This window comes from Glycine soja, chromosome 10, assembly GCF_004193775.1.
Source record: "Glycine soja cultivar W05 chromosome 10, ASM419377v2, whole genome shotgun sequence".
Classification (NCBI taxonomy): Eukaryota; Viridiplantae; Streptophyta; class Magnoliopsida; order Fabales; family Fabaceae; genus Glycine; species Glycine soja.
In genome coordinates this window covers 41,002,280-41,026,810 of record NC_041011.1, presented here as the reverse complement: position 1 = coordinate 41,026,810, position 24,531 = coordinate 41,002,280, and the positions used below count along the sequence as shown (strand labels likewise).

Genomic DNA, 24,531 nt, shown 5'->3' with positions numbered 1-24,531 from the left:
TAGGGTTAAGCATTTTAATCTTTCTCCTCCTTTGTGGTGTCGAGCTGAGAATACCAGTTGCTCCAGTAGCCGGCACTAAACAACATGGCGGACAAGGCAGTCACCATCCGAACCAGGAAGTTTATGACAAACAGGCTTCTCTCCAGAAAGCAGTTCGTACGTTTTTCTCGTTTCGTCCTCTGATCTTCGCTTTATATCATGCATTTTGATTTTGTAGAGTTCCCTCTATCGTTTCGATTCTGAAAGCAATGTCACTCATTCGAGACCCAATTTGTTGCTGTTTTCATCAAAATATTTAATTTAATCGCATAGCTAGCCGATTTGTGTCATTATGAACTTGAACCACTTGATCCCTATTAGCAGAGATTGCTAGGGTTTTATGGCTAACCTTTTAGTTGTGTGATGCAGGTCGTTGATGTCCTTCATCCAGGGAGGGCTAATGTTTCCAAGGTATTTTTCTTTTTTGATTTTTTTGTGATTGCGGAATTTGTGAAGCTCCTTTTTTTTTTTACTGAAGCAGATGAATGATATGTTTTTAATATTATTATTACTAGTTGAAAATTGTGTTACCTGTTTAATTTGTTGTGTTTGGCTTGAAGGCTGAACTGAAGGAGAAGCTGGGAAGAATGTATGACGTGAAAGACACCAACACTGTATTTGTCTTCAAGTTCCGAACTCATTTTGGTGGTGGCAAGTCCACTGGGTTTGGTTTGATCTATGATTCAGTTGAGAATGCTAAGAAGTATGAGCCTAAATACAGGCTTATCAGGGTGAGTTCATTAAATCTTTCTGTGTCAATTGTCATTATAATTTTTTTGGCTTTGTTTGAATGCTTTTTTTTTTTTTTATATTAGATGGTCTGTTTATAAATTTATAAAGCGATCATTTTCTATCATTACTGCTTCTTTTTTCTGATTAGTTTGATTGCCTTTCCTCTTGAGTTGGGTTAATTGTAAACCATTGAAGGGTTTTATGGAAAACATTTGAACGAGTGTGCTCTGTAGTTGGGGACGGTGATTGTCGTCCATCTGAAATAATAGTGTTTGCTTGCGTGTTTTGTGGGTATTAATGGTTTCTTTTTGGATATTGTATGTGACTAGTGGTGCTCTTTTTTACTTTAGCAGCTAAGTGACTTTGATAGCTGAGTCTCACCTTTGTTCCTTGTTAATTATGACATTTGAGAATTACAACATTTTATTTCCATTTCTTTGTGTTATTTCTGCCTGATTCTTTCTTTCTGCCAACAAAACTTAAATCTTTTATTGCAGAATGGACTTGATACCAAAGTAGAGAAATCAAGGAAGCAAATGAAGGAGAGAAAGAATAGAGCTAAGAAGATTCGTGGAGTTAAGAAGGTAATACAATTGTGTATTGTTGACTATTGTTTACAGCTTATATAATTTTTTATATACTAATAGCCTCTGGCATTTGTTATTTTTGCAGACCAAGGCATCTGATGCTGCAAAGGCGGGAAAAAAGAAATGAGTTTTCAAACATCCTGTCCTGATTTTAAGGTTCTTTTGCTATCGGTATTTTCTAATAGCTTCCTAGAATGAGATATTTTGCTGTAAGTGTTACGTGTTAATTGATGTTCAGTTATAACTAGAGATTGGGTACTGGCATGATCAATTTTGACAATTCAGTTGAACACTTTGTTTTCAAATATTTAGTATTTTGATAATGAATTCTGGTGTTTCTTGATTTGGGATGAACCAGCCGATTATTGTCACAAAATCATTTTAAGTGCCTTGTTATGACTGATAATAGTCTAATATTTTAAATGCAACTTGTTTTGAAGAGTATATATGTTGGGACTGTGTTGAAATTCTTCTATGTTGTGCACAATATTGCACGCGATTTCATTACGTTGTGTAAATATTGTATACAGGTGAGATGATCTGGTTATATGGTTTCATCTTGGTTGAATAATGGTTGACGATCGATCGATCGAACATATACGAGGGCTGTATTGCGGTAGTTTATTTATAGTTCTTCAGTTGCAATTTAGAATTTCTTGTCTATTCTTCTTTTTACTTCAAAAAAGGGACTCATTTATATACAATTAATTATGAGACCAAACACCCCCCCCTTACAATTGAAAAATATGTGATCCAAATCATTCGAGATATTTCTTACTCAAAATTTCGTTTTGATATTGGTAAATAGATTATTGGACTTGGCGAGGAATTATGAAAAGTTAAATTTGTTTATTGGTATTTTGAACCAAAGTAATTTCTGAATTTGATTAATTTTAGGTTGAATATATGAACTTGTTCGTAAAATTACCAGGGATACGCTGATCCCTGAAAAAACTAGTGTCTCAGTTATTTCATTTCAAGAATATATGTTTTATTTTTCCAATTTTTAGTGAATACTTTTTGTTTTTTTAAAAGAGTAAAAGGATTAAATTTTTTAAGTGAATTTTTTAGTGCCAACCTGTATATTCTTCACGTGAAATCATCTTGAATGTGTATCTTAACTTATATACAAAGAGAAACCAAGTTCCGGATGTAAGACGCTTTTTATACTTTCGGTATTAGAAACTAATTCATTTGATATTATATATAGGATTACTCAATATTATGTTTTAGCTTTGTCTTCTATTTATCTTATTTGATGTACTAATGTAATAAAAGAAAATTAAACTGATTGGCTAATGTTTTCTCTATTGTGTTTTCTATAACTAACAAGTAAGAAATTAGGATTAAGTGGCGAATTTATGATTGTCTACTTCAACATTATTTTTTTTCTAATTATATTTGATATTTGATATTTGATAATCTTTAATTTGATACATTATTTTGTGAATAAAGCTAAAAGGTGAGACTTTCATTTAAATAAAACCTTGAAGACCCGATTATGCTACAACTTCTCTGAGAGTTTACCGTCGTAATTTGTGTTATCCAAATTTAAACTATTAAAATATTGGAAAATGAATCACCGCAAAATTCTTTGATAAATTAACCTAATTGAAACTATTAAAATATTGATATAATATCAATAACACCAAAAAAAATCAATAATCAACACATTCTCGTGCAAAATATTTAAATAATTTATGTATAAATCTTTTGGTGTTATAAATATTTAAATAGTTTGATGTGTGTACTGAAGATGTAAAACATTTTTATATTATTGTTATAATTAAAAATCAAAATGTAACTAAAATGGTTTTTGGTAAAACATTTAAGTTATTCTATAGTTTTTTGACGGTTTGATAAGATTTTTTTAGTAATTTTAGTGTTTTTTTGAGACACTCATTGAAATAATATTTTTTAAGATATTAGTTTTTAATCTTTTATATTTATTTATTTTTTGTCCTTTAACATTTATTAGATTTTCTTTTAGTTATCTTTTAATTTTTTTTAGTAGTTAGCTGAAAAATTTGTTTGAATATTTGATAAATAATTTTTTTTAGTAACTTTTAGTATTTTTTGAAATACCACTTAAAATAATATTTGTTAAGACACTAGCATGTAACTTTTAAATTTTTATATTTACTCACTTTTTCTCCTTAAACATTTATTAGATTTTTTAAAATATTTTTTATTTAAGATAAAATTTAATGTCTATTTATATAATTTTTTATTTTTTATATTTTTAAACTACTTCACAATAATTTTAGCAAGCAATTATGATTCAATAAAATAAATTTTCAGGTTCAAACATAACCTAAATTACCCTAAATAGTTTATATGAAATTTTTTTTAAAAAAAAACAAAAAATGACAAAGACTCTATAGGGCAGCGAAAACAGTTTCGTGTTAGGCTTTTGTTGGGATATTCCCAAAACAGACGGGATAAAAAAAAACAAAAAACAAAAAACAAAAAACATTGACATCACTGTCACTGTATTTGCGCGTCCTTACCTTACTTACCTCTTTGTCTGTCTTTCCTTCTCTTTTTAATTTTGAAGGCAAATTCGCGGCCTCGAGTCTTTTCTTTTTCCGTATCGTTTTTACTTTCCACCACTTCCATTTTCCGTCATCATGGAGGATGCTGCTGCTTCTGCTAATGGTAAAATTCTTCATAAATTATTGCCTTTTGCTTCTACTTTTGTTTCCCTTATGCTTAATAATCGACCCTCTTCAATTCTTGTCGTTAGTGTGTTTAACTATGTAGTGTAATATGGAGGCAAAAACAGATCGTGCTTTGATTACGGATGAAAACCAGATTCAATGTTTACATTAACCAAGGATCTGATTGTTTGATACTTTCTTTTACCCGGCTTTTGTTATAGTGTTGGAAGCCAAAGATGAAACTATTTCTGTTGCTTCATCTGGCAAGGTATGATTGATACTTTCTGCTTCATCTGCAACTGTCCAGCATAGAGACCACAAGATCCACACAAGGCCAGTGTTGGAGAGACTTGAGGGGAGTAAACACCGGATAGATTTATCCCTGTGGACCAGGAGGGACCACGTAAAGAAACCTGATATTACACTTTAATCAAAAACCTTAAGACTCAAATTTATAAGTCTTCTTCTTACTTATATGGTGTTCAATCTTTTCACTTCTATTCGATGCGGGAAAAATTGACTTACATTATGTATGAAATATCAAGTTTAATTTATTGTTTTATGTATTGTGATGACTGAATTTTCGTAGGCTAGTTTTTGGTGTTTTGTCTACAAAGTCGTACAAGGAGCCACCGACTCTATAAAAATTTCCACATTTATTGTTTTAAATAATATTGCGATGACTTTCACCTCACACTTGATGCGCAGGCCAGATCTTGAGCTCTTGCATCTCTTTACTTGTTTTTTGTTTGTGTTTGCTTCTCTTTTCAAGTGAAAACCTTTTTACTATCAGTCACTTGCTATTTTCCTTGTCCTCTTTTTCGTCCAATCCTAATACCATCATGGAGGATGCTGCTACTTCTAATGGTAAATTTTTTCATAATTCTCGCTTTTGCATCTAGTCAAAAACTGTTCCTCTTCAATTGTTGTCTATGCAATGTAATATTTGTCAATTCGTCACTCACTTGAGGCAAAAGAGATCGTGCTTTGACTATGGATGAAAAACCAGATTGAATGTTTACATTAACGACGTATAAATAATTGAACAAATTCCAAACGCAAAATACCATCTAATTTTTTGAATCCAAATTCCAAGTGCATATTTTTGCTTCAAAATTTGATCCTAAGTCTCGTTGTTATTTTTAAATTATACACCAATTCCAATTTGCTCTTGTAGCTCACTGAATAGAATATCTGAACCGAAGATTATTTGTTTTCCAAATTCGTTTTCTTCCTTGCCCTTTTTGTAGTTATCCACCATAGAATCCGTTTTCCTTATTGAACATGTTCTTCTGTAGATTACCTTATTTGTGTTATTTTCTCTTGTTATACCAGCTGCAGAGGATAGAGAAAACAAGTTCCTAACTATGGCAATTGAAGAAGCATATAAGGCGGTTGAAAGTGGCCATGGTCGCCCATTTGGTGCAGTTATTGTTCGAAACGATGAAATACTTTCAAGCTGTCATAACATGGTTGTAAGAAATGCTGATCCCACTGCCCATGCTGAGATTACTGCTATAAGAGAGGTTAAATTCACAATTGTTATTTTTTTCGTTAAGAAATTTCTTGTTGATTTGTGAAATCACATGCCTAAAGAATGGATCAAATATCAAAACAAAGAGGTCGCAGAATCAAACCAAATAAGTTGTAGTCTTAGCATTCTTTAATCTTACATTGCAATCATCTATTATCAGCTCTGGTTGTCTCGGACAGATTTCGAACTCAAGCTTCGGGAAGTTTACATTGTTTGCTCTAACATGAAAAATGCATTAGACATTAGTCTATAATATATGTAATGAGGCTATGATTACTTTTATATCAGAAACCACATTTATATTGGTCAAACCATAATGTCATTTTCTATCAATTTTGGACCTCATGCTATAGCTGGATATCATCTGTAGGCTTGTCAAAAGCTGAATCAAGTTGAACTTGCTGACTCTGAAATCTATGCTTCTTGCGAGCCTTGTCCAATGTGCCTTAGTGCAATTCATTTTTCCAAAATTAAGGTGAGCTTGCCACACACTACTCATATTTTCTTCTCACCATGTTTCTCTAGTTTTTATGAAATTGTATCACATTTTTCATTCTGTTTACACTGAAACAGAAACTGGTTTATGGAGCTAAAGCAGAAGCTGCGGTAGCAATTGGGTTTGAGAGTATCATTGCTGATGCACTGAAGGACACTGGTTTTTATGAGAAACTCAACTTAGAGGTAAAAAAGGCTGAAGGTAGTGTTGCTGTAATGGCAGAACAAGTATTCGAGAAGACCAAAGACAAGTTTATTATTCCCTGATTAGTTAGCTTTAATCATCTTATTAAATGTGAGCGCAAGTTACAATTGTTCAGGAAAACTTTTGATTCTTGGACAAAAATAATAATTTTTGTCAGACTTTATTTTGGATTAGTCAGGTCTCATTTTCCTGATAATCCGGAGGATTAGATAAAAAAGAAATAATTCAAGAAATATAAAATTTGCACGTTCATGTTTCTGTTCATTTGTTTGTATTATTTTTCTTGAGTCACTTCAAATGATTTTTGACTTCGTTAAGTTTTGAATGATCTGTTTGATGGTTAATAAATTTATAATTTATATATATAAACAAATTAATTATTAGATCAAAATTAATTGTCACAAAATTTATTATATAAATTTTTATGTACATTAAATATACATTAGAAGTTTTAGTGTTATATATAATGACATTAATTATTTTATAACAGACTTATTAACTTAATTAATTAGAATCTTATGTGTCGTGCTAATAACGCAAAATTCAGGAAGACTCAATTAGAGATCAAAAAGGCCGACGGTAGTGGTGCTGTTATTGCTGACGGTATTTGTGAAGACAAAATCCAAGTTTACTCTGTATTGATTTGCTTGAATCGACTAATTAAAAGTGAACCCAAGATACTATTGTTCTGAAAACTTTCAATTTCTTACTATAACTACATTCATGAATTCAAGAAATATAAAGTTTACATGCTCTTTTGCTGGTGTTTCGTTTGTTCATATTATTTGCTCAAGGCATTGGAAATTATTATACTGATACGTTAAATTTATTGATTATTTGTTCGATTGTTGGAGAGTTTCGTAGGAGAGAAAGGCAGATCAAACCAGAGAACGAGGCAATTGGGGGCTGATAATGCACTGAATATATAAATGACTAGCCTATCATGCACTGAATATACAAATGACTAGCCTATCATGCACAAGAATCCAATCTTGTCGTACACACACATATATATATATATATATATAATTAAGTTTCTTGTCTACTACAAAAACATTACAGAATTGCTAGAGCTATTCTACTATTCATTACAATTGTTGGTGTAGAATAAAGAACATGCTGATTCTGCACATTTGGGAGCAATAAAAAACTTATGCCATCCTCAGCTAGATCGCAACTCTTCCAATCTAGACTTGATCTGATTCTGCAACAACTCCAACCGCTTCACATACACCTCCAACTCCAAAATCCTCCGTTTTCTCCATTGTTCATGGTCCACTTCCCCGGAGCATAGCGGCATTGGGATTGCCTCCAACTCAGGAAGTGACTCTTCCTGTGCTTCATCCAACACTTCCTTCAGCAATGGTGAGAAACAGGACCTCATGGTGTCCTCAATGAAGCCTTGTATGCTATCACCATTGTTCTGGTCATTTGTTCTGTTCATATCGTCTGCATCATCTAGCCGCAACCGCTTTGGCACTCTATTGCCTATTTCATCACTGTTGTCAACTTGTTCAATCTTCACCTTGACGTTGCCAACATGATCATGACTTTCAGGAGTGTGTCCTGATTCATCACCATCCAAGGCATCTTGGACTATTATATTATCTGTGTCATTGGCCCAAATCTTGTGGGAAATTTCAAAAATGGCCTGCTCCTGGGGGTTCCTAAAGGGAACCTCCTTGTCCTTGCCTTTTCCCAAAGCCAACTTGTGTTTTCTCTTTAACCTACGCAGTTTCTCAACAAGCTGGTTTCTGTTGAAATCGATGTTTAGTTTGGGCCTTACGTGATCATACAATGAAACTACGACGTTTTGAAGGGTGGTGGTTTCCTTTCTATGCTGCTTGACGTAATCAAGGTATCCCTTCAACAGTTCCATCTCATCCTCCTTCGTCCACAGCCTTTGGTATTGTCTCACCATTCCGGAATACTTGGCGTTGCGCTGCCCTTTTGAGCGTGTTACTATAGTGGCCACAGTGGCGGTGGTTGGGACGGTGTTTCTTTCGTCATTGGCCGGGAAGGCCACTGTCACGGCGGGGGAGGCATTGGGAACGGCAAGTGCAATGGGAATGGTGTCGTCCACATCGCATGAGTTAAGAAAATGGTCGTTCTTGTCATCTTCTACGTTGAACTTTTGGTCGTTTTCATGGTTAATGTCATTATCTTTGATGATGTCAAGGATTTCTTCTTCTTCTTCAGAAGAGGAGGGCGACAAGATCCAAGAAACCAACCGGGAAAGCATTGTTGAGGAGATATCACATTTCCTTTTTTCGCATATTAGAGTGTCAAGGTAGCCGTTTGTTCGTTTATGGCAGTTGTGCATTTGCTATCAATAGAATGCATGTCTATTACCTCCACAATAATAAGGGAAAAATATATCGTTATAAATTCATATCATATGATCCAAATTCGGATGAAAATTATGAGTTAGACTTTTTTTAAAAAAATATATATACAAAGACTTCTATATCCACCGAACAAAATCAGTCGACTACTCTATCGAACTACATAAGGTTGACACCTGTCAGCATTTATTTTATTTTTATTGTCTCATAGTCATAGAGCACTATGGTTAGAGAAAGCACCTGCACAATGAATGAATCACATAAATATCCTGAAAAGAAAAAAAAATGAAAGATGACTCAAGATACCGTATTTCTTACTTATTTCTCTTTTGTTCATTTATTCTCTTTCATTCTCTCGTTTTCTTTCCTCATCACTCACGTACAACTAAACAAATCATACATGATTTTCACTTCCCTCCACAACTCCCTTGTACACAGCTTCTCCTCCTTCGGTCCCACGAATTTCAACAACACAATCACCCACCACCCTATCCCACCTTTCCACCCTCCCCCACCGACCCAACATTTCAGGATGAGCACTTTCAAAACTGGGGAATTCAAAGCCTACAAATGTAGAAACTGACATTTGTGTACTCTAACACACTTTGGTTTTATTTATTCATTGAATTTGTATTTGGCATTCTTAGTGATTTGTACCTATTCATTTAAAGTGTCAACGTTGGATTATTAGAAAAGTTACAATAGCTGGTGGATCTTGGCAAGTAAAGAACATTAATTAGATGGCGTAAACCCAAAACTATACAAAGAACATATAACATTCAAGCTTTCCACTTAGATGGCATAAACATTTTAATGGCGAACTCCAGAACCTTCGTGCCTCAGGTTGGTAACGAGGTTTGTGATTCTCGTAAACAACACGAGGAAGTGTGCTCTTCCCAAATGCTATCTAAACAACAACTCATTTTTTATTTGAGATTGTGAACGAAAATAAACTTTTTGTGGGTGAGAATCTTTATTCCTTTGCTCTGAATAATCCCAAGAGATTCATCCATGAATAAGGGTTTTGGACTGAAAATTTAGAAAGAGATGACATGGATCTTTAAAAAAAGAGAGATGTGAAACAAGGAATCAATTTGGAAGGAATTTAAAAAAAAAAAAATTAAGTGAATAGTTGACAGGTGTAAGCTTTTGAATGGTTCGGCAGTTATTTGGTCTCTTTGTCTCGGAGGATTTATCATTTCCCCCCCCCCCTCCCATATATATAAATATGTTAGTTGTTAATTAACTAATATGCATGATGCCTTAAAAAAAAAACATGTGTTACTCAATTGTATTTCTATAAACTTTCCGCCATTTATCATATTTATTATTATTTTCTATCTTTTTTTTTCATCTCTCTCTTTTTCTTCCTATATATACCTTCAAATGGGGTGCATGTTTATCCGTGAATATAAAGTTACATGTAGAAAAATCATGTTATCAATAATATATAATTGATGTGAAGCAAGAGATAATGAAAAAAATAGAATTGTATAATGTATTTTATAAAGTTCTTATATGTAATATAATTCTTTTTATTTTGATGTTGTAGCCCTAATTATGTGATAGATGGTGAGACAAAACATCATGGTGTGGAATCACTATTTTATTTATCGTAAATGAATTGGGATTTGGTAGTACATTCTGCTGGATATTCCCAAACACTCTCATAAATTTAGATCCGAGGTTACAACTAACCAGTTGTTTCAAAAAACTGTTTTTATTGAGATATAAAGTATTTTAATATATTATTATTAGTTAAAATTTATTTAAAAATATAAAACTGTAAGCAAAATTCATTCAATAAAGTATAAAACATGTGCAATTATATATATTTTTTTATAAATTTCAAAACCAACAACAATAAATTTCATATTCCTGAAATTTAGCAGCAAAGATGAAAAGCAAGTCCTTGAAAATGATATGAGAAATTTGTTATCTTTGGTGAATTGTTAACTCAAACTCTAACAATTAACAAATCCCATCATATTAGTCTCCCAAGAGCTTTAAGTGAAATTCTTGAGCTCAATAATTTCTATTTATAAGATCTAGATCTATTATTATTTTTTTTTTTCAAGAGTTCTCCATATCGGAGGTTGAATTTTAAGAAAAGAATTCTTAAGAATTCCAATTTTTTAAAATATTCTTTTGTAATGCCATTTGAGAGAAAATAGAGGTTTTTTTTTTTAAGGAAATAAAATCTAAGAATTCAAATTCGATTTTACCATTAAAGTAAAATATGATAAAAATTCGTATATCTTATATGACATCACGTGATCCACAAAAAGTCATCCAAAATGATTTTTTCTACTAAAAAAAAAACTCTGGGTCCTATCTTTCAAATGAAAATGTTAGATGGAAAAATCTTAACATGTAGTTTTTAACCATTGGATTGGAAAAGAAAAAATATTGTTTAAGAAAAATCCCTTTACAACATATTTTTGCATATATGAGAGTATGCTTTGACAATGTAAAACTGTTTTATACTATCATCCAATTATAAATTATCGTTTGAATTAGTTTAAGATAATTATTTTAAAAATTGACAAATTTATCATATGTAACAAGTTGTGATTGAATAATTGTATACATTTCTTATTAAAATTTTCTCTTTTTTATTATTGACTGAAACTTTTGTTTTTTTTAAATTATATTTTTTTTGTTTAACATGTCTCTTTTATGATTTTATATTTTTCAATAAATTTTAACTAATTATAAAGACTATGTTTCTATGATTGGATTGAAACGAGAGATTCACTAAATACAATCGATTAAGTATTTGACATAAATTAATTATCGATAAAGTCATACTTGGTGGCTTTGTCCTGCTGTTGTATTCTTGGTTAGGGATGAAGTGTGTTTATAAACTACTATTAATCTTGATTCAAGATTCCTAAGACATGTAAGAATTTTTGACGTGTTAAAATAAGTTTCATAATCAAGGCTAAGGAGAAAAAGTGATTAATTCTCCTTGTATGATTTCTGTTTTCACCTCAAATATATTAGGATCAATAAAGTTATTACATATACCTATGAGATATTATCCGTTTTGATATTTAATAATTTCATTACAATATTGTCTTAAAAGGGGGCTTGGTGAATCAAAAGAGGAGAATTTTATAAATTACCTTAAACGTCAACTCTTAGGCCTTGTTGGATTGTTGAGGAAAGAAATGGAAATGTGTGGAAAGTTTCAAATTTTGGCATAGTTCCAGACTCCTGTACATTATTTTAACTTCAAATTTTATATCTTTCTTCTCAATTTCATTTTTTTTTTCTTTCCGTTCTATCAAACGATACATTAAGTTGTATGACACTTTATGACATACAAGACATACACATAGACTTATTTTTCTATATTTTTTATCCTCTTATATTTGTCTTTTTTCTAATTATGGGTTACTTTGTTTAAATTTATTTTATTAAAATAAAAATAAGTATTTTTTTTTACTTTTTAGTATATTTCTCTAAATTACTTCTGCTTAGAAAAAAACAGATTTCTGCAATCTTATTTAAGAAACAAATCCTATTCGCTTTTACGAAATAAAAATGCTGATATAAAAAATATTTAATTTAAGTTATTTTTTTTAAAGTTTAAATAAACTCATCATGTATTTATCGTTTTTTCTTGTTTATTTATTTGTTTTCATTCTATCCTATATATCTCGTCCATTAGTGGCTGCCCATTGCTCAAAACGGACCTGAAGTTTTTGTTGGTTCCGAAAATGAAAAAGGATAATGTTACTGTACAAGGCACATGGAGCTGGAAATTTTGTTGGTTCTGGTCTTCTGGAAATGCCCAATGCCCATTATTGAGGGATCAATGGTTGACCATGGAGAAGAAAAGATAAGGGTAATTTGGTACGTGTATTTCATTAAATACACACGTGTGCAAGGCACATGACCGTGTCTGCAATAATTAATTGTGTTTTCTTAAGGAGTAAAACAAGAAGAGAGATCGAGTATAATAAGTCTGAAACATATAAGAAAAATGGGTGTAATTTGTTCAAAGAGAAAGGTATACCGTATACCTCATCATTTTGGAATATGCGTTTATCATTAAACAAAAATATTTAGTATTTGATTGCGTGAACGGAACACGTCAATGGCTCATGAAATGAAACAAACCTAAAAGCAGGGAGTTTCTGCAAAGTTTCAAGGTTTGAAGTTTCAACTTTCAACGACCCTGCTGGATTTAGATAGAGATATACACGCAACGCAACAAATTTAAAATCAGGGAATTCCCTAGGTTTCAAGTTCCATTGGTTGTGCTAAAAAAAATAGCCATGTTGACTTGACATCACATGAAAGTGAAAGAAACCATTTATTATATAACCCAAATCCTGCAACAAGTGAACAAGTAAACTAGTAGTATATTAGCTCTTAACAAAAAAACTAGTAGTATATTAGTGTTCAAATTAGGATAAATATTTATTTTATATAATAACTAAAATTTATAATAAATAGTATTTAAATAAATATAATTTATATTTTTAATTTATAGTAAATAACTTAAATTTAATTTACAGATATAGATAAAAGAGATATATATTTAAAAGATGAAATATATAAATAAAGATAAAGATTAAAGAAAATAAGAATCTCAACTCTCACTCATCAAATCCTTAAAAATATTCTTAAGGAATGATCTTTCAAATAAAAAAAACACACTCTTTTATCATCACATTTAAGTGTTAAATATTTGGTGCAAAATATAATATTAATATAATTTCATAGAAAATAATTCAAAATTCAAATTTTATTCTTCTATAATTTATTATATTTTTATAATCTTATATATTATCTTTTAAAATATAATATATAAGATTAAATTATATTTTCATATAAAATAAAATATGTATATTTATGTATTTTATTTTTTATTTTATATATTATATTTATCTTTTAAAATAATACTTGTGATTTAGTTTTTTTATCTATATTAAGATATTTATGTTATTTATTATAATATAGATAAAAAATAATGTCAATAAATTATATACATAAATATTTTAAAAAATAGAAAATATTGTCATGTTACTTAATTATGTATCTTTATTGTATAATTTAATTCTTTAAAAAAATTTCATTCCTTGATTAAATAAAGTTAATATAAATTTAAAAAATACTATTATAATAAATAACAAGAATATCTTGATATAGAAAAAAATACTGTCATTAAGTCACATATATAAATATTAAAAAGATAATAAAATACTATCATTTTATAAAATTATAATTTATGTTAAAAAATATACATTAAAGATAACATTTATATTATAAATTTACTTTATAAAATAAGTTATGAATAATATGATAAAAATACATAAAATTATAAAAATATAATATATAAAATAAAAATAAAACTTATATAAGTATATATATTTTAATTTATATGAAAATAGAATTTAATCTTATATTATATTTTAAAAGATAATATATAAGATTATAAAAATATAATAAATTAAAAAAGAATAAAATTTGAATTTTAAATTATTTTTACATAAAACTTATATTAATATTATATTTTTCATCAAATATTCAAATGAAAATTAAGTATAATGGTAAAAAAAAAAATTTACTTTAAGGACCATTTAGTATAACGGATAAAATAGAATAACAAATTTTACCATTAAACCTATTTTATGAGTTACGGAAAAGTGTGATTCAAATTGTAACAGAAATATCATTTGATAAGAATATTTTCTATGCAAATAAAGATAGCATACGGTAGAATGAAAGAAATATACGGTTACAATAATATTTAAATTCTATTTTAAAGTTTAAAGTTTGTTTTGTAAAGAGACAATAACCAATTCAACGACTCGTAACCTTGTTGAAACTCTGAATTGTTTGTATGGCTAATTATGCGCTGAAGATCAGGACAAAAAAAAAAATAGTTATTCCTAATAGAATATTTTTCACCGAATGTATTCCATTAAAAATATTTAAATGACCGACAGATAAATTTCTGACGGATTTTTACTCACAGATTTTTGTCTGGCGAAATTTCTGACGAATTTTTCTGACAAAATATACATTCGTCGGAATCTAAAATTTTACCCAAACAAAAGGAATCCAACCCTAGCCTTCTGTCACTCACGTTTGTATCTGGTAGTGATTCCGCCGTCACACAGTCGATCACACTCGCCGCCATCGCACGCTCGTTGCCGTCGAGCCGTCCTGTGACCCACATCGTCGCTACCGTCGTGCCGTCCTGTGACTGACGTTTGTATTTGGTAGTGGTTCGTAATATTTTTCTTGACTCCAGTTTTGTTTTTCTTTTTTACCCATTGGCTAACTCTTTGTGTGTTTTGCGCAGGTGAAAGAAGGGGGTCTGCCTGCAAGGAGAAGAAACGGTAAGCTTCGCCTGCAAGGAGAACAAAAATGGAAGTTTCATAGGTAAATCAATCTACTCTCTCTGTTTTCTATCTCAGCTTGTGGAGAAGAAACACGAAGCTCTCACTTGGAATGTTTTTCTTTCATCTTCTGTCTATGCTTTATGTTCTTTAATTTATGAGGATATGCTGTTATGGAAACTTGGAAAAGAGACTTAGACTAACGGATTTTAATGAATATTGTGGGCCATTGTATATTTGTATTGCAAGCTTTCACTTTTTAGTTTCTCGTTGTGACAATTGGTTTCATTTCCCTTACCTACTCTGTTAGCTGTGTGGTTTCACTTCCCAGTGAACGTTAGCCAAGAAGCAGACCAAAAGTTCCATTAGTTATATTGGTGTGAAATGTTATACAGATTGTGAATAGAAATTAAATTCTTTGAATATCATATGAATGTAGCTCTATGTTCTATGGAGGCTACCTTTTGGATTTCTTCCCACTACATCTCTACTTGCTTGGTGGTGTTGTTATTCAAGAAACTAAGAAAGTTCCTGGACTTGGGGAATCAAATAACATTAAAAATTAAGAGTTGTTGTAGAAATTAGGACTGATTTACTACAAAAATTTTACTGGCCCTTACAAAAATCATATTTCCACGTGCAACAATATTCAATCTCTGTAGCCTCTTATTTGTAGGTACACTTTAGAGGATATCCAAGTAATATATTACTTCCCTTTGAAGCTGAAGATAGTGTAAAGTGGAGCTTTATTAACTCACTGAAAGAGGTCAATTATGTGATTTCTTCTTTGTGTGTGCATGTATTTATGATGGTACTTGTTTGATATATATTATGATGTCTTATGCTTGTTCAACTTTTCAACAAGATGCTTATAAACTCAAACATATGCATTTACTGGTATTTTGCTTATATGAATCTTTAAACGAATCCCCTAATTCCATTACATGGTTTATTGGAATAGGATAGTAAGGAAACATTGATGTCAAGGGCTAGGGTTATGATCTTGGATGGATAAGAGTTGTGGAACTTGGTTAAATTGAAGACTTATTGAGGATATATTAAGGTAATGGTGGTTTGCTGGACAGAAGGGAAGCTTATGGACCAAGTCAGTGTGATGTTTGTCTGCTATAAAATGAGCTTTAATAATAAAAGTTAATGGATTGATGGGTTTTGTGGAATATCCTAGCTAGAACCCACTGCTGCTTTCAAATAAGGAGTTCTCAAATGGAATCTATGCTGTTATATTGGTGTGGTAGTTCTCTAAAGAATGGCATGCACAAGTAGTAATTGGAAAATAAATAAATTGGATTGCCAAGGATTTCACATAACTCCCAAACTAACGTTCATTACTAGTTGAAATTTCAAAGCATTCCTAACAAACTTTTAGCTAGGACAATCACAATCATATACTTATTCGATGACATTAACAGCAAAATCAGAGAAAATTTGTTGTTCATCTAACTATATTTTCTAACAAGCTTAAAATACATTACAATAAAAACTGACTTTAATTTGCTTGTGTAAACTTCTATGGTGTAAGATTCTTCAATTTGGACTCAAGTAAGCTCTTATCATTTTATGAATGTCAACCCAATAGTAGTGTCTATAAGAGTATAAGGAAGACCAATTTTTAGATGGGTCCAAAAAGTTAATGTGTATCTAAGATTAAAACATTTTAGGTTAAAACATCGATGTAAAACATTTTTAAAATAATTATTTTAAAAGTCAATAAATTTATCATAATAGGTTATAATAGGTTATAATTGGATGATTATATTTACAAGTATACAATTCCTTTTCTCTAAAAAATATCATACAAATAAAAAAAATGATAGGTTGAGATATTTGAGAGATATTTTTTTTTTGAATAATTGTGATGATAATATATGAAATGCATATGCAAAGAAAAAAGAATATTGGAATTGAGAATGCCTTTTTTTGTGAATAATTGAGAACATCTAATTATGAGATTAAAGAGAATATGGTTCTTATGGACAGTTTAACAAAACATGTATCAATTACAAAGGATACCCTTGTGGTATTCCACTTTTTGTCTAAAGATGAAATTCTTAATGATAGTTGTATTCACTCATTTTTGCAATAATAGTTTGTTGTATAACAAGGTGAACTACATTTTATATGTTTTGGAACTATTTATTTGTTTTTGAAGGATATTTAAATGTTCATTTTTTAAATTTCAATGAAAAAATAGTTTATTCCATTTAATATCTTTACGGGGAAGAAAGAAGTAAAACAGAAATTAAAAAATAATTTTTTTTCTTAGCTTTACTAAGAATGAAAAATAATTAAAATAATTATTTTAAAAGTTAACAAATTTACCATATATGTTAAATTGTGATGAGATTTCTGTGTAATTTTTTTTACATTATCAATGTATAATATTTTTTCTCTATTTTAATTTATTATATAAAAATATATTATTGTTGATAAATTATAAGTTCTTTTTTCCATAATCTTAGCTTTATATTTATTTTTAAATTTTAACATCAATTTTACTATATATTTAATCGGTTACAATATTTTGTGAGAGATTCAATCAAATAATTTAAAAACTTAATCATGTTTTTAGTCTTATAAATATATTTTTAATTGATTTTATTATATAATGACATCATTCCAAACAATTATTTTGTGACAACATACACGAAACTTGATTGTTAAGTGATGATAAAAATTATTTAATTTTTTTAACAAGGATAAAAAATAATAAAAATATTTAGAAGACAAATCAAATTAAAGTGTAATTTAATTTTGGTACATTATGACTGTAAAAAATTATACTATAAATCAGTTACATGATTTTTAAAGTAATTAATAATATAAAAAATAACAATATATATAACAATCATTAGGTAAATGTTAATTTAAAATCTTTGTCATATGAATATATTATAGTAATTAGATTCATAAAAATATTAAATCAACATTTGAGTCAATAATAATAATTTGATAAAAAGTTGACAAAAACTTATTAAATTAAGCAATAAAGAAAATCATGTGGGGCAACTGGGTTGGTCCACTAACTAATAAACGACCTCCCAGATTCTCATTCTGATTCTTATTGCCACCGAGTGAGTGAAAAGTTACACCAACAAACCCGTGAAAGCAAAGCACCCATTAGACCCTTTGCCTAACCGACTCACTCCCATGGAATCCGATCTAAACGACGCCGTTTTCCCCGAAGAAGATCTCGACGACGACGACGACGATGAAACTCCAGAGGACGAAGAGGACTACGACGACGAAACCGAACCCCCTCCCTTCGTCCTCGCCGTCGTAGCAGTCGCGCCGCCCGCTTCCACCGCCTCCGAAACACTCGACACCACGTTGATCCCGATCTCCGCCGTCGCCGATTCCTCACTGAAACCACTGCACCCGGAGCTAATCGAGGAGAAAAAAGCGCTGGACGATTCGCGGCGACTGTTCCAGCGTCTGTGGACGGACGAGGACGAGATCGGGCTCTTGCAGGGGTTTCTGGACTACACGGCGCAGCGAGGATCCTCTCACCACAGCGATACCGCCTTGTTCTACGACCAAATCAAGTCGAAGCTCCAACTCGGCTTCAACAAGAACCAGCTCGTCGAGAAGCTCCGAAGGCTGAAGAAGAAGTACCGCAACGTCGTCACCAAAATCAGCTCCGGCAAGGATGTCTCCTTCAAGAGCCCTCACGACAAAGCCACCTTCGAAATCTCACGCAGGATATGGAGCAACACCGCTCCAATAAGCGGTCCCGTCGAAGACGACGACGAAATCAACCCTAACCCTAATTTCGGCAATTCCGCGAAGACACCTATCTCGCGGAAGCGGTCGCGGCCTCAGAAGCGCGAGTTGAACGACGGTTCAACATTGAATAGAGATAATAATTGTATTGGCAATAATAATAATAATAGCAATAGTAATAATAATAATAATAATGAGAATTGTAATGGTAGGCATAACTTACAGGGTTTGATTGAAGAGACGGTTAAGAGTTGCGTGTCGCCGGTGTTGAAGGAGTTGGTGTGTGGTACTGGTGGCATGGGATTGGGAAGAGGGTTTGGAGTTGGAGGAGGGCTTGCATTGAATTCCTTGCAAACTCAAATGACAATGCCAATGACTTTATTGAATTTGAGGATTGGGGAAACAACGATGGATGAGAAGTGGAGGAAGCAACAGATTTTGGAGCTGGAAGTGTATTCCAAGCGTTTGGAATTGGTGCAGAATGAGATCAAGGTTGCTCTCGAGGAGTTGCGATCAGCTGGAGGAGTATAACCCAAAATAAAACTGAGCTTTCAGGTGTTTACAGTACTCATAATCCACTAATGGTTGATAGGGGTAGCTAGACAGTTTGTAATTTTTTTTTTATATAGTTTAGCTTTTTTTCAGTATAGCTTTTGATTATTGCATACAGTATTTGTTCAATAAAACGTTCTTATTTTTGTTTATTTGACTTTTGTAAAATTTCTTCTTGGCTAATTAATAATTTACATGTACAGATAGAGTCAAGGAATTGGCGCAAGATGAACGGCCTTGTATTTTGATGTGTTGTTTAGTATGCAATTTTGGGTGAATTTTCTTACGAAATTACATGTATCCCGCAGGGCTTTTGGGTTTTGTACTTTCTGAGCTGTGTTTAGGATAGTGGTATGCAATGGCATATTCCAGATCCTGAAACTTCTTTTGGATGGTCATTCTCGTATCTCTCCTGGTATCTCATCAGTGTGATCATTTGTGGATTTTGCTGTATGGAAGTCCTGAAAGTTGAAGATTTGAGATTGGAATGAAGAGCAATTTCTGTTGTCAGTTATAATGCCATTCGGTAGTTATTACTACTATTTGATTCAGGTAAAGTTGAAATGTGCACTTTATTTCTGCCTTCCAATGATTTGGATCCTCTGATACTCGGAAAGAGGCTGGGGCATGGGTTGAAACTTGAAAGACATTGTTTATTCGGATTAATTCAATTATTAGTTTATCCGATATCACTTTTCATTTCTGCGTACGTGCGATCATACTTTTTCAACTTCAAAATTCGAAATTCCTAAATATAATAATGGCAGTGCCAAATTGCCGATCACATGGCAAAAAAGAATGCAAGGGAAACACTTCGAAGTGTTAAAAAAAGGTAATAAAAAACTGCTGTTTATAAATTTTGTTCTTCTTGAAATGATGGGCTTGAACAGTGAACTTCATACTTTCATGAAAGCTCAGCATAATTTCGCAATAAACTACATTATCCATCAATTTATCTAATTTAGTGTGAAACACGTAGAAGTGTATCTCATGAGTCAAACGCAAAATCCTTTTTATTTTTAGAATCGGATTTTTAAAACTAAAGGCGTTGTAATAAGTGGGGTTTAACTTCTTTAAAATAAGAACTAAAATTTTAAAATATAAATGTAAAATTCTAATTATTAATAAAAAAAATTAAAATAGTAAATCTAAGAATTTCATGCATGTACTAAATAAACTATCAATTTAATCCTTTGAATATTGAAAAACCCTTCAAATTATTCCTCAGAATAACACAGTGCCTTCTGGATGCTTACCTCCCTGATCTCTAATGTTGGCATATGCGGAAGAAAATCATTGCCGACAAAGAAGCATAGAAATACAAAATCGTCCACTATTCGTTCAATGTCAATCTCAAAAGGAGGGTTGGGTATCTCCAATTCAAATTGCAAATATTCACGCAGCACCCAGATGTTAAGAAACTGTGAATACCATGAATTAGTTTAAAATAGAAAATAAACAGAATAGAAAAATAAAGATTTAAATCAAAATACTGGAATCTAATTCTCCAACCTCATATTTCTTCTTGTGAATTGAGCTATCATCAGGAGTATCGAAATCCTCAGCTTGACAATCAGCTGCAAAATGGCCAACTTGGCCACACAAAAAACACTTATCCTGTTATAGTAATTACCTGTCCATGCATTAAGTAATCATTTGAGACAATCCATAGAGATCAATGAGATAACAATATCATAAAAAATTTCATACATTGGAAACTAACCTCCCTCAATACTGAGAAGTGAACCTCGTGTAGCTAAGGAGAGCATAATCAAATCAGCATCCTGGTTTAAGGAACATATCATGCAAAAATCAAGGAAAGGATAAAAACACCTAAATCAGATAAGATGAAAATTCAAAACAGGACAAAAACTCACCATCCGATACAAACAATGACGAGTATTTCGATTGAAACCAGGAAGGTTGCGTTGTAACCAGATGTATTCCATTATTTTATTTCCTCCTTCACCAGGTGCATTTGAATCAGACAGTATAACCTCAAATAATTAATCACCCAATGCAGCCCCATAAATTAATATATAGAGACAAAGTATCCTGAAAACCAGATTTGTATAAAGAAAAAAAAATAGATGGAACTACTCTACAGAAAGGAATCATCCAATCTTGAAGGTATCAAGTGGAATAGAGAATTAATTGGATGAGGTGCAATAGCACCTTTGTATTCCGCCAGCTAGAGTTGTGGTTCAATCTAGTGTGTATATAATACTGGAGAGCCACTGACAGCACTACCATAAATTGAGTTCCAGGGGTAATGACATTTGAGTCTGAAGTCTCAGGCTTGTCTTTAGAAGACAAAACTTTTCCCTCACTCATAAATTTTTTCCTCAGCCTTTCCTCTTCAGCCTCCTATCATATTACACATAAGCACAGTAATTCAAACTTCATCCTTCATTGCAAATAAGGATTCCCTTGTAAGCAAGAGCATATTAACATTCTTACAGCCTCAGCTACATCTTTTGCAGTTCGGAAGCGCCGAGAACGTTGCTGATTCATTTTGGCTCTTGGTGCAACACCATCTGCAAATTTCAAAGTAAGGAAACAAGAGGCAAAAACTGAAGGGGTAACAAAAGTACGTGTAATAAAGAAACAGATGAAATGAGAAAGTGGGTTTAAAGTAAAAACAGAATCTGGGAACTATCAGTTTGAAAATTACATAATAAAAAATTTAGACTCTTAACATTGCAGTCAGACAGAAAGATTGTAGCTAGAGGAAAGTTGGATATACGTAAGTTTTGATTCACCAGGCTCAGTTTTAATGTGGAAACTGTCTTGATCTTCACCTTATACACTTATTTAAACAGTTACATTATAGAGCTCTTGAGCCTTTTCTTATTTCAAATTATCTTATTCTAGCATAGAATAAGAATAGCTTATCAGGATGTTTGCCTTTATTGGGTCTATAGATGGATAAGCTTTTGATTATCACATGATATCGAGTTTTCTTTATTCATAAAATGATTTGAGTCAAAGGAGCACTCCATCTTAGAGGAGTACTCTAGGTTTCTCAGGGGAGTACTAGCCAAGAGGAGCACTCTTGTGTTGTTCTGCGTCATGTGAGTCAAGTACATTTTGCTAGAAAATGAAAATTTACTAAGGAGGAAGAGAAGAGTACAATGACAGGTTTAACTTTAACATCAGAAATCCAACACTTGCGAAACGAATCATGTTAATTTGTTGCATTTACATGACAAAGAAAATGAGAAAATAAATGATAAATTTATACTCATACATACCGATGGCAAGGTAGAGCAGCTTCCTTGGACGAACCAACGAATAGAGATGGTCAATGTAATCAAATATTGATTTGAACACATCATCGTAGGTAGCAGGTGCCAGCTGCGTTTGAAGACATATTAATCACAGTAATGTAAGTTCACCAAAACCACTAAGCAACTCAGAAACAAAGCATCACATCACATCACATCAGTTCACTATATAAAACCTAATCGAATTGAATTAAGAAAATCAGTAGCAGAACTTCAAACGGGAAGTTGAAACGGAAATTCGGAACTTGTTATTCCACTCACGCTCGGAATAATGATGAGAAAATAAGAAACGTTAAGTACTAACCTTGCCGTCAGGGTGAAAGCAATGGTGAATGATGCCGTTCATGTCCAAGTACAAGTTGTCGAACTCCATGCCGTTGGGATTAGGTTTAGACGCGTCGATAGGCAACGGAACGCCGTCTTCGGCGACGGAGGGGTCAACCTCGACGGCATCGGCGATGGAGAGTGGGTACCGGTCGGCGAGCCACCGGTAAAACGCTGGCACTCCCATAGTAGAAGTAAAAGCTCAGCTCCGTCTACGTCTTCGGCTAATGGTAAGGTAAAGAGGGCATCTGCGATAGCTTGAACCAAGTGAGTGCCTTTGAGAAAACAGTGCTTGATGAGGTCCTCCCTAGGTTCAATTAAGGTAAGCAAGGACAGTGTCAAAAATGAAAGAAGAAGAAGAAGTTACCTAGAAAGAGGTGGTTGAGAAGGGAAGGTGTGATAGGAGTCGAAAGCCACGAGGTTACCAAGGTCCACATCAAACTTCTGCTGCTTCTCACCCTCCATCTGCATTGCCTTCAAGTTCAACAAATCAAATGAATAAGCAGCGGAAGTGCGCACAAGGCACTTCAGGCAAATGTTGCGAGATATAAGGTTCGAAACCCCTCCATTGACGTTACTAACAAATAAATAAAAATAAAAAACTCAAATCATGTCGGTTACTTCAAAAAATTAAAAGAAAAAATTTAGATTTTTATTTTCTGAAAATTGTTTTTATTTTGAAAAAATATAGAAGTCTGAAAACATGTTTAGTTTCACTTCTTGTTTCCTATTTTCAATAAATAAAAATACTGAAAATGCGTTTTTAAAAAAAAAATGTATTTTTAGATTTACTTAAAATTATATTTTTTGTCACCGTATTTTCATTTTATCCAAAATAAGGGTTCTGTTTTCAACTGAAAACATTCAAAATTTATTGTTTACAATTTTTAATTCGTTTAGAAAATATTTTCAAAAATCCAACCAAATATATTTTCATCACCATTTTCTACTTTCAGTGAAAATAATAACAAAAAAAAAACAATCAAATCAAAGACCGCTTGCTACGTGTAATTGAGCCAATTCTATTCCCATGAGCACCAAGCTTGATTATAGAAATTTTTTTGTTTTGTTTTTAGTATCTTGGGCTATCTCTTGATTTTAATCGTCTATGCTATTCACACTTCCTCCTTTGCTCTTCACGCTCTCACTTCTTTTGTTGGTTATTTATATTCCCAAAATATCCCACTTTTCTCCCATTTTCACACCCCCTTTATAACACATTAAGGATATTATCCCACTTAAGACTCCACTATTGAGACAAGTTAATCTGCAAAACTCAGTCTGTAAGGCCATATGCATTCTAACGTATCTCTTATTTACTTTTTACACATCTTAAATGACATATAACTTATTTTTACTTTTTATAATTTAAGCCATTTTTGCCTCTAACTCGGCATTTTTTTTTTAATTTTCATTCACCAATGCAGAATTGGTTACACTCTTCTAGCTCCAATAGTTGTTTACTAATAAGCATCTATATTTAATTTAGCACTGAAACTCTTTATTGATGAAGATGACCTAAAAGTAAGTTTTTTCAATACATTTTACGGAAGAACACTCGTGGGATTTGTATCCTTTGTTTTTCCTTTTTCATAACATTAATAAGAACAATCGCTAAAGCAAAGAGTTTGATTGAAATTACTGGAATTTGTATGTGTGACATGAATTTGT

General features: G+C 31.9%; 4 protein-coding genes, 1 long non-coding RNA gene and 1 pseudogene across 20 annotated transcripts; 3 read left to right on the top strand and 3 right to left on the bottom strand.

Moving 5' to 3' along the window:
• LOC114369487 (40S ribosomal protein S24-1-like) lies at positions 1-1,737 on the top strand. Its single transcript, XM_028326719.1, has 5 exons — positions 1-156; positions 409-450; positions 600-770; positions 1,269-1,355; positions 1,444-1,737. Exons 1-5 carry the CDS (start codon positions 85-87, stop codon positions 1,483-1,485), a joined length of 414 nt encoding a protein of 137 aa, XP_028182520.1. The 5' UTR covers positions 1-84; the 3' UTR covers positions 1,486-1,737.
• Positions 1,738-3,866: 2,129 nt separating this feature from the next.
• Positions 3,867-6,516, top strand: LOC114372608 (guanosine deaminase-like). 3 transcript variants are annotated; one of them, XM_028330261.1, is made up of 5 exons: positions 3,875-4,016; positions 4,240-4,885; positions 5,354-5,544; positions 5,923-6,027; positions 6,126-6,516. In XM_028330261.1, exons 2-5 carry the CDS (start codon positions 4,861-4,863, stop codon positions 6,312-6,314), a joined length of 510 nt encoding a protein of 169 aa, XP_028186062.1. In that variant the 5' UTR covers positions 3,875-4,016; positions 4,240-4,860; the 3' UTR covers positions 6,315-6,516. The 3 variants fall into 3 exon arrangements, with proteins under 3 accessions (XP_028186061.1, XP_028186062.1, XP_028186063.1); XM_028330262.1 differs by having other exon boundaries at positions 3,876-4,016; positions 4,240-4,421; XM_028330260.1 differs by lacking the exon at positions 4,240-4,885 and having other exon boundaries at positions 3,867-4,016.
• An 898-nt stretch (positions 6,517-7,414) lies between these two features.
• On the bottom strand, positions 7,415-9,183 carry LOC114371763 (probable transcription factor At5g28040). Its single transcript, XM_028329106.1, has 2 exons — positions 8,998-9,183; positions 7,415-8,578 (listed from the first exon to the last, which is right to left on the bottom strand). Exons 1-2 carry the CDS (start codon positions 9,181-9,183, stop codon positions 7,415-7,417), a joined length of 1,350 nt encoding a protein of 449 aa, XP_028184907.1.
• Positions 9,184-14,476: 5,293 nt separating this feature from the next.
• Positions 14,477-19,038, bottom strand: LOC114372136. Its single transcript, XR_003658164.1, has 2 exons — positions 18,921-19,038; positions 14,477-14,938 (listed from the first exon to the last, which is right to left on the bottom strand). It is a non-coding gene; the product is annotated as an uncharacterized LOC114372136 (long non-coding RNA).
• Positions 14,696-19,936, top strand: LOC114372132 (probable transcription factor At3g04930). Of its 14 annotated transcripts, none has more exons than XR_003658156.1 (4): positions 14,696-14,836; positions 14,920-14,999; positions 15,633-15,722; positions 15,918-16,284. XR_003658156.1 is itself a non-coding variant. In XM_028329553.1 (2 exons), the coding sequence occupies exon 1, from the start codon at positions 18,125-18,127 to the stop codon at positions 19,226-19,228; it is 1,104 nt and encodes a 367-aa protein (XP_028185354.1). In that variant the 5' UTR covers positions 17,936-18,124; the 3' UTR covers positions 19,229-19,252; positions 19,558-19,936. The 14 variants fall into 14 exon arrangements, 2 of the variants coding, with proteins under 2 accessions (XP_028185354.1, XP_028185353.1); XR_003658155.1 differs by lacking the exon at positions 15,918-16,284 and adding an exon at positions 19,558-19,936 and having other exon boundaries at positions 14,701-14,842; XR_003658157.1 differs by lacking the exon at positions 15,918-16,284 and adding an exon at positions 19,453-19,560 and having other exon boundaries at positions 14,701-14,842.
• A 414-nt stretch (positions 19,937-20,350) lies between these two features.
• LOC114372135 lies at positions 20,351-23,411 on the bottom strand (annotated as a pseudogene).
• Between the last annotated feature and the right edge of the window lie 1,120 nt (positions 23,412-24,531).

What these genes read in the sequence shown, in the direction of transcription:
- LOC114369487 (XM_028326719.1), top strand. Translation starts at nt 85, where the DNA reads ATGGCGGACAAGGCAGTCACCATCCGAACCAGGAAGTTTATGACAAAC. An exon ending in TTCTCTCCAGAAAGCAGTTC is followed by an intron (nt 157 to 408) that starts GTACGTTTTTCT and finishes TGTGTGATGCAG; the next exon opens with GTCGTTGATGTCCTTCATCC. An exon ending in CTAAATACAGGCTTATCAGG is followed by an intron (nt 771 to 1,268) that starts GTGAGTTCATTA and finishes CTTTTATTGCAG; the next exon opens with AATGGACTTGATACCAAAGT.
- LOC114372608 (XM_028330260.1), top strand. Translation starts at nt 3,989, where the DNA reads ATGGAGGATGCTGCTGCTTCTGCTAATG. An exon ending in TGCTGCTGCTTCTGCTAATG is followed by an intron (nt 4,017 to 5,353) that starts GTAAAATTCTTC and finishes TTGTTATACCAG; the next exon opens with CTGCAGAGGATAGAGAAAAC. An exon ending in TTCATTTTTCCAAAATTAAG is followed by an intron (nt 6,028 to 6,125) that starts GTGAGCTTGCCA and finishes ACACTGAAACAG; the next exon opens with AAACTGGTTTATGGAGCTAA.
- LOC114371763 (XM_028329106.1), bottom strand. Translation starts at nt 9,183, where the DNA reads ATGTCAGTTTCTACATTTGTAGGCTTTGAATTCCCCAGTTTTGAAAGT. An exon ending in TGGAGGGAAGTGAAAATCAT is followed by an intron (nt 8,579 to 8,997) that starts GTATGATTTGTT and finishes TTCTATTGATAG; the next exon opens with CAAATGCACAACTGCCATAA.
- LOC114372132 (XM_028329553.1), top strand. Translation starts at nt 18,125, where the DNA reads ATGGAATCCGATCTAAACGACGCCGTTTTCCCCGAAGAAGATCTCGAC.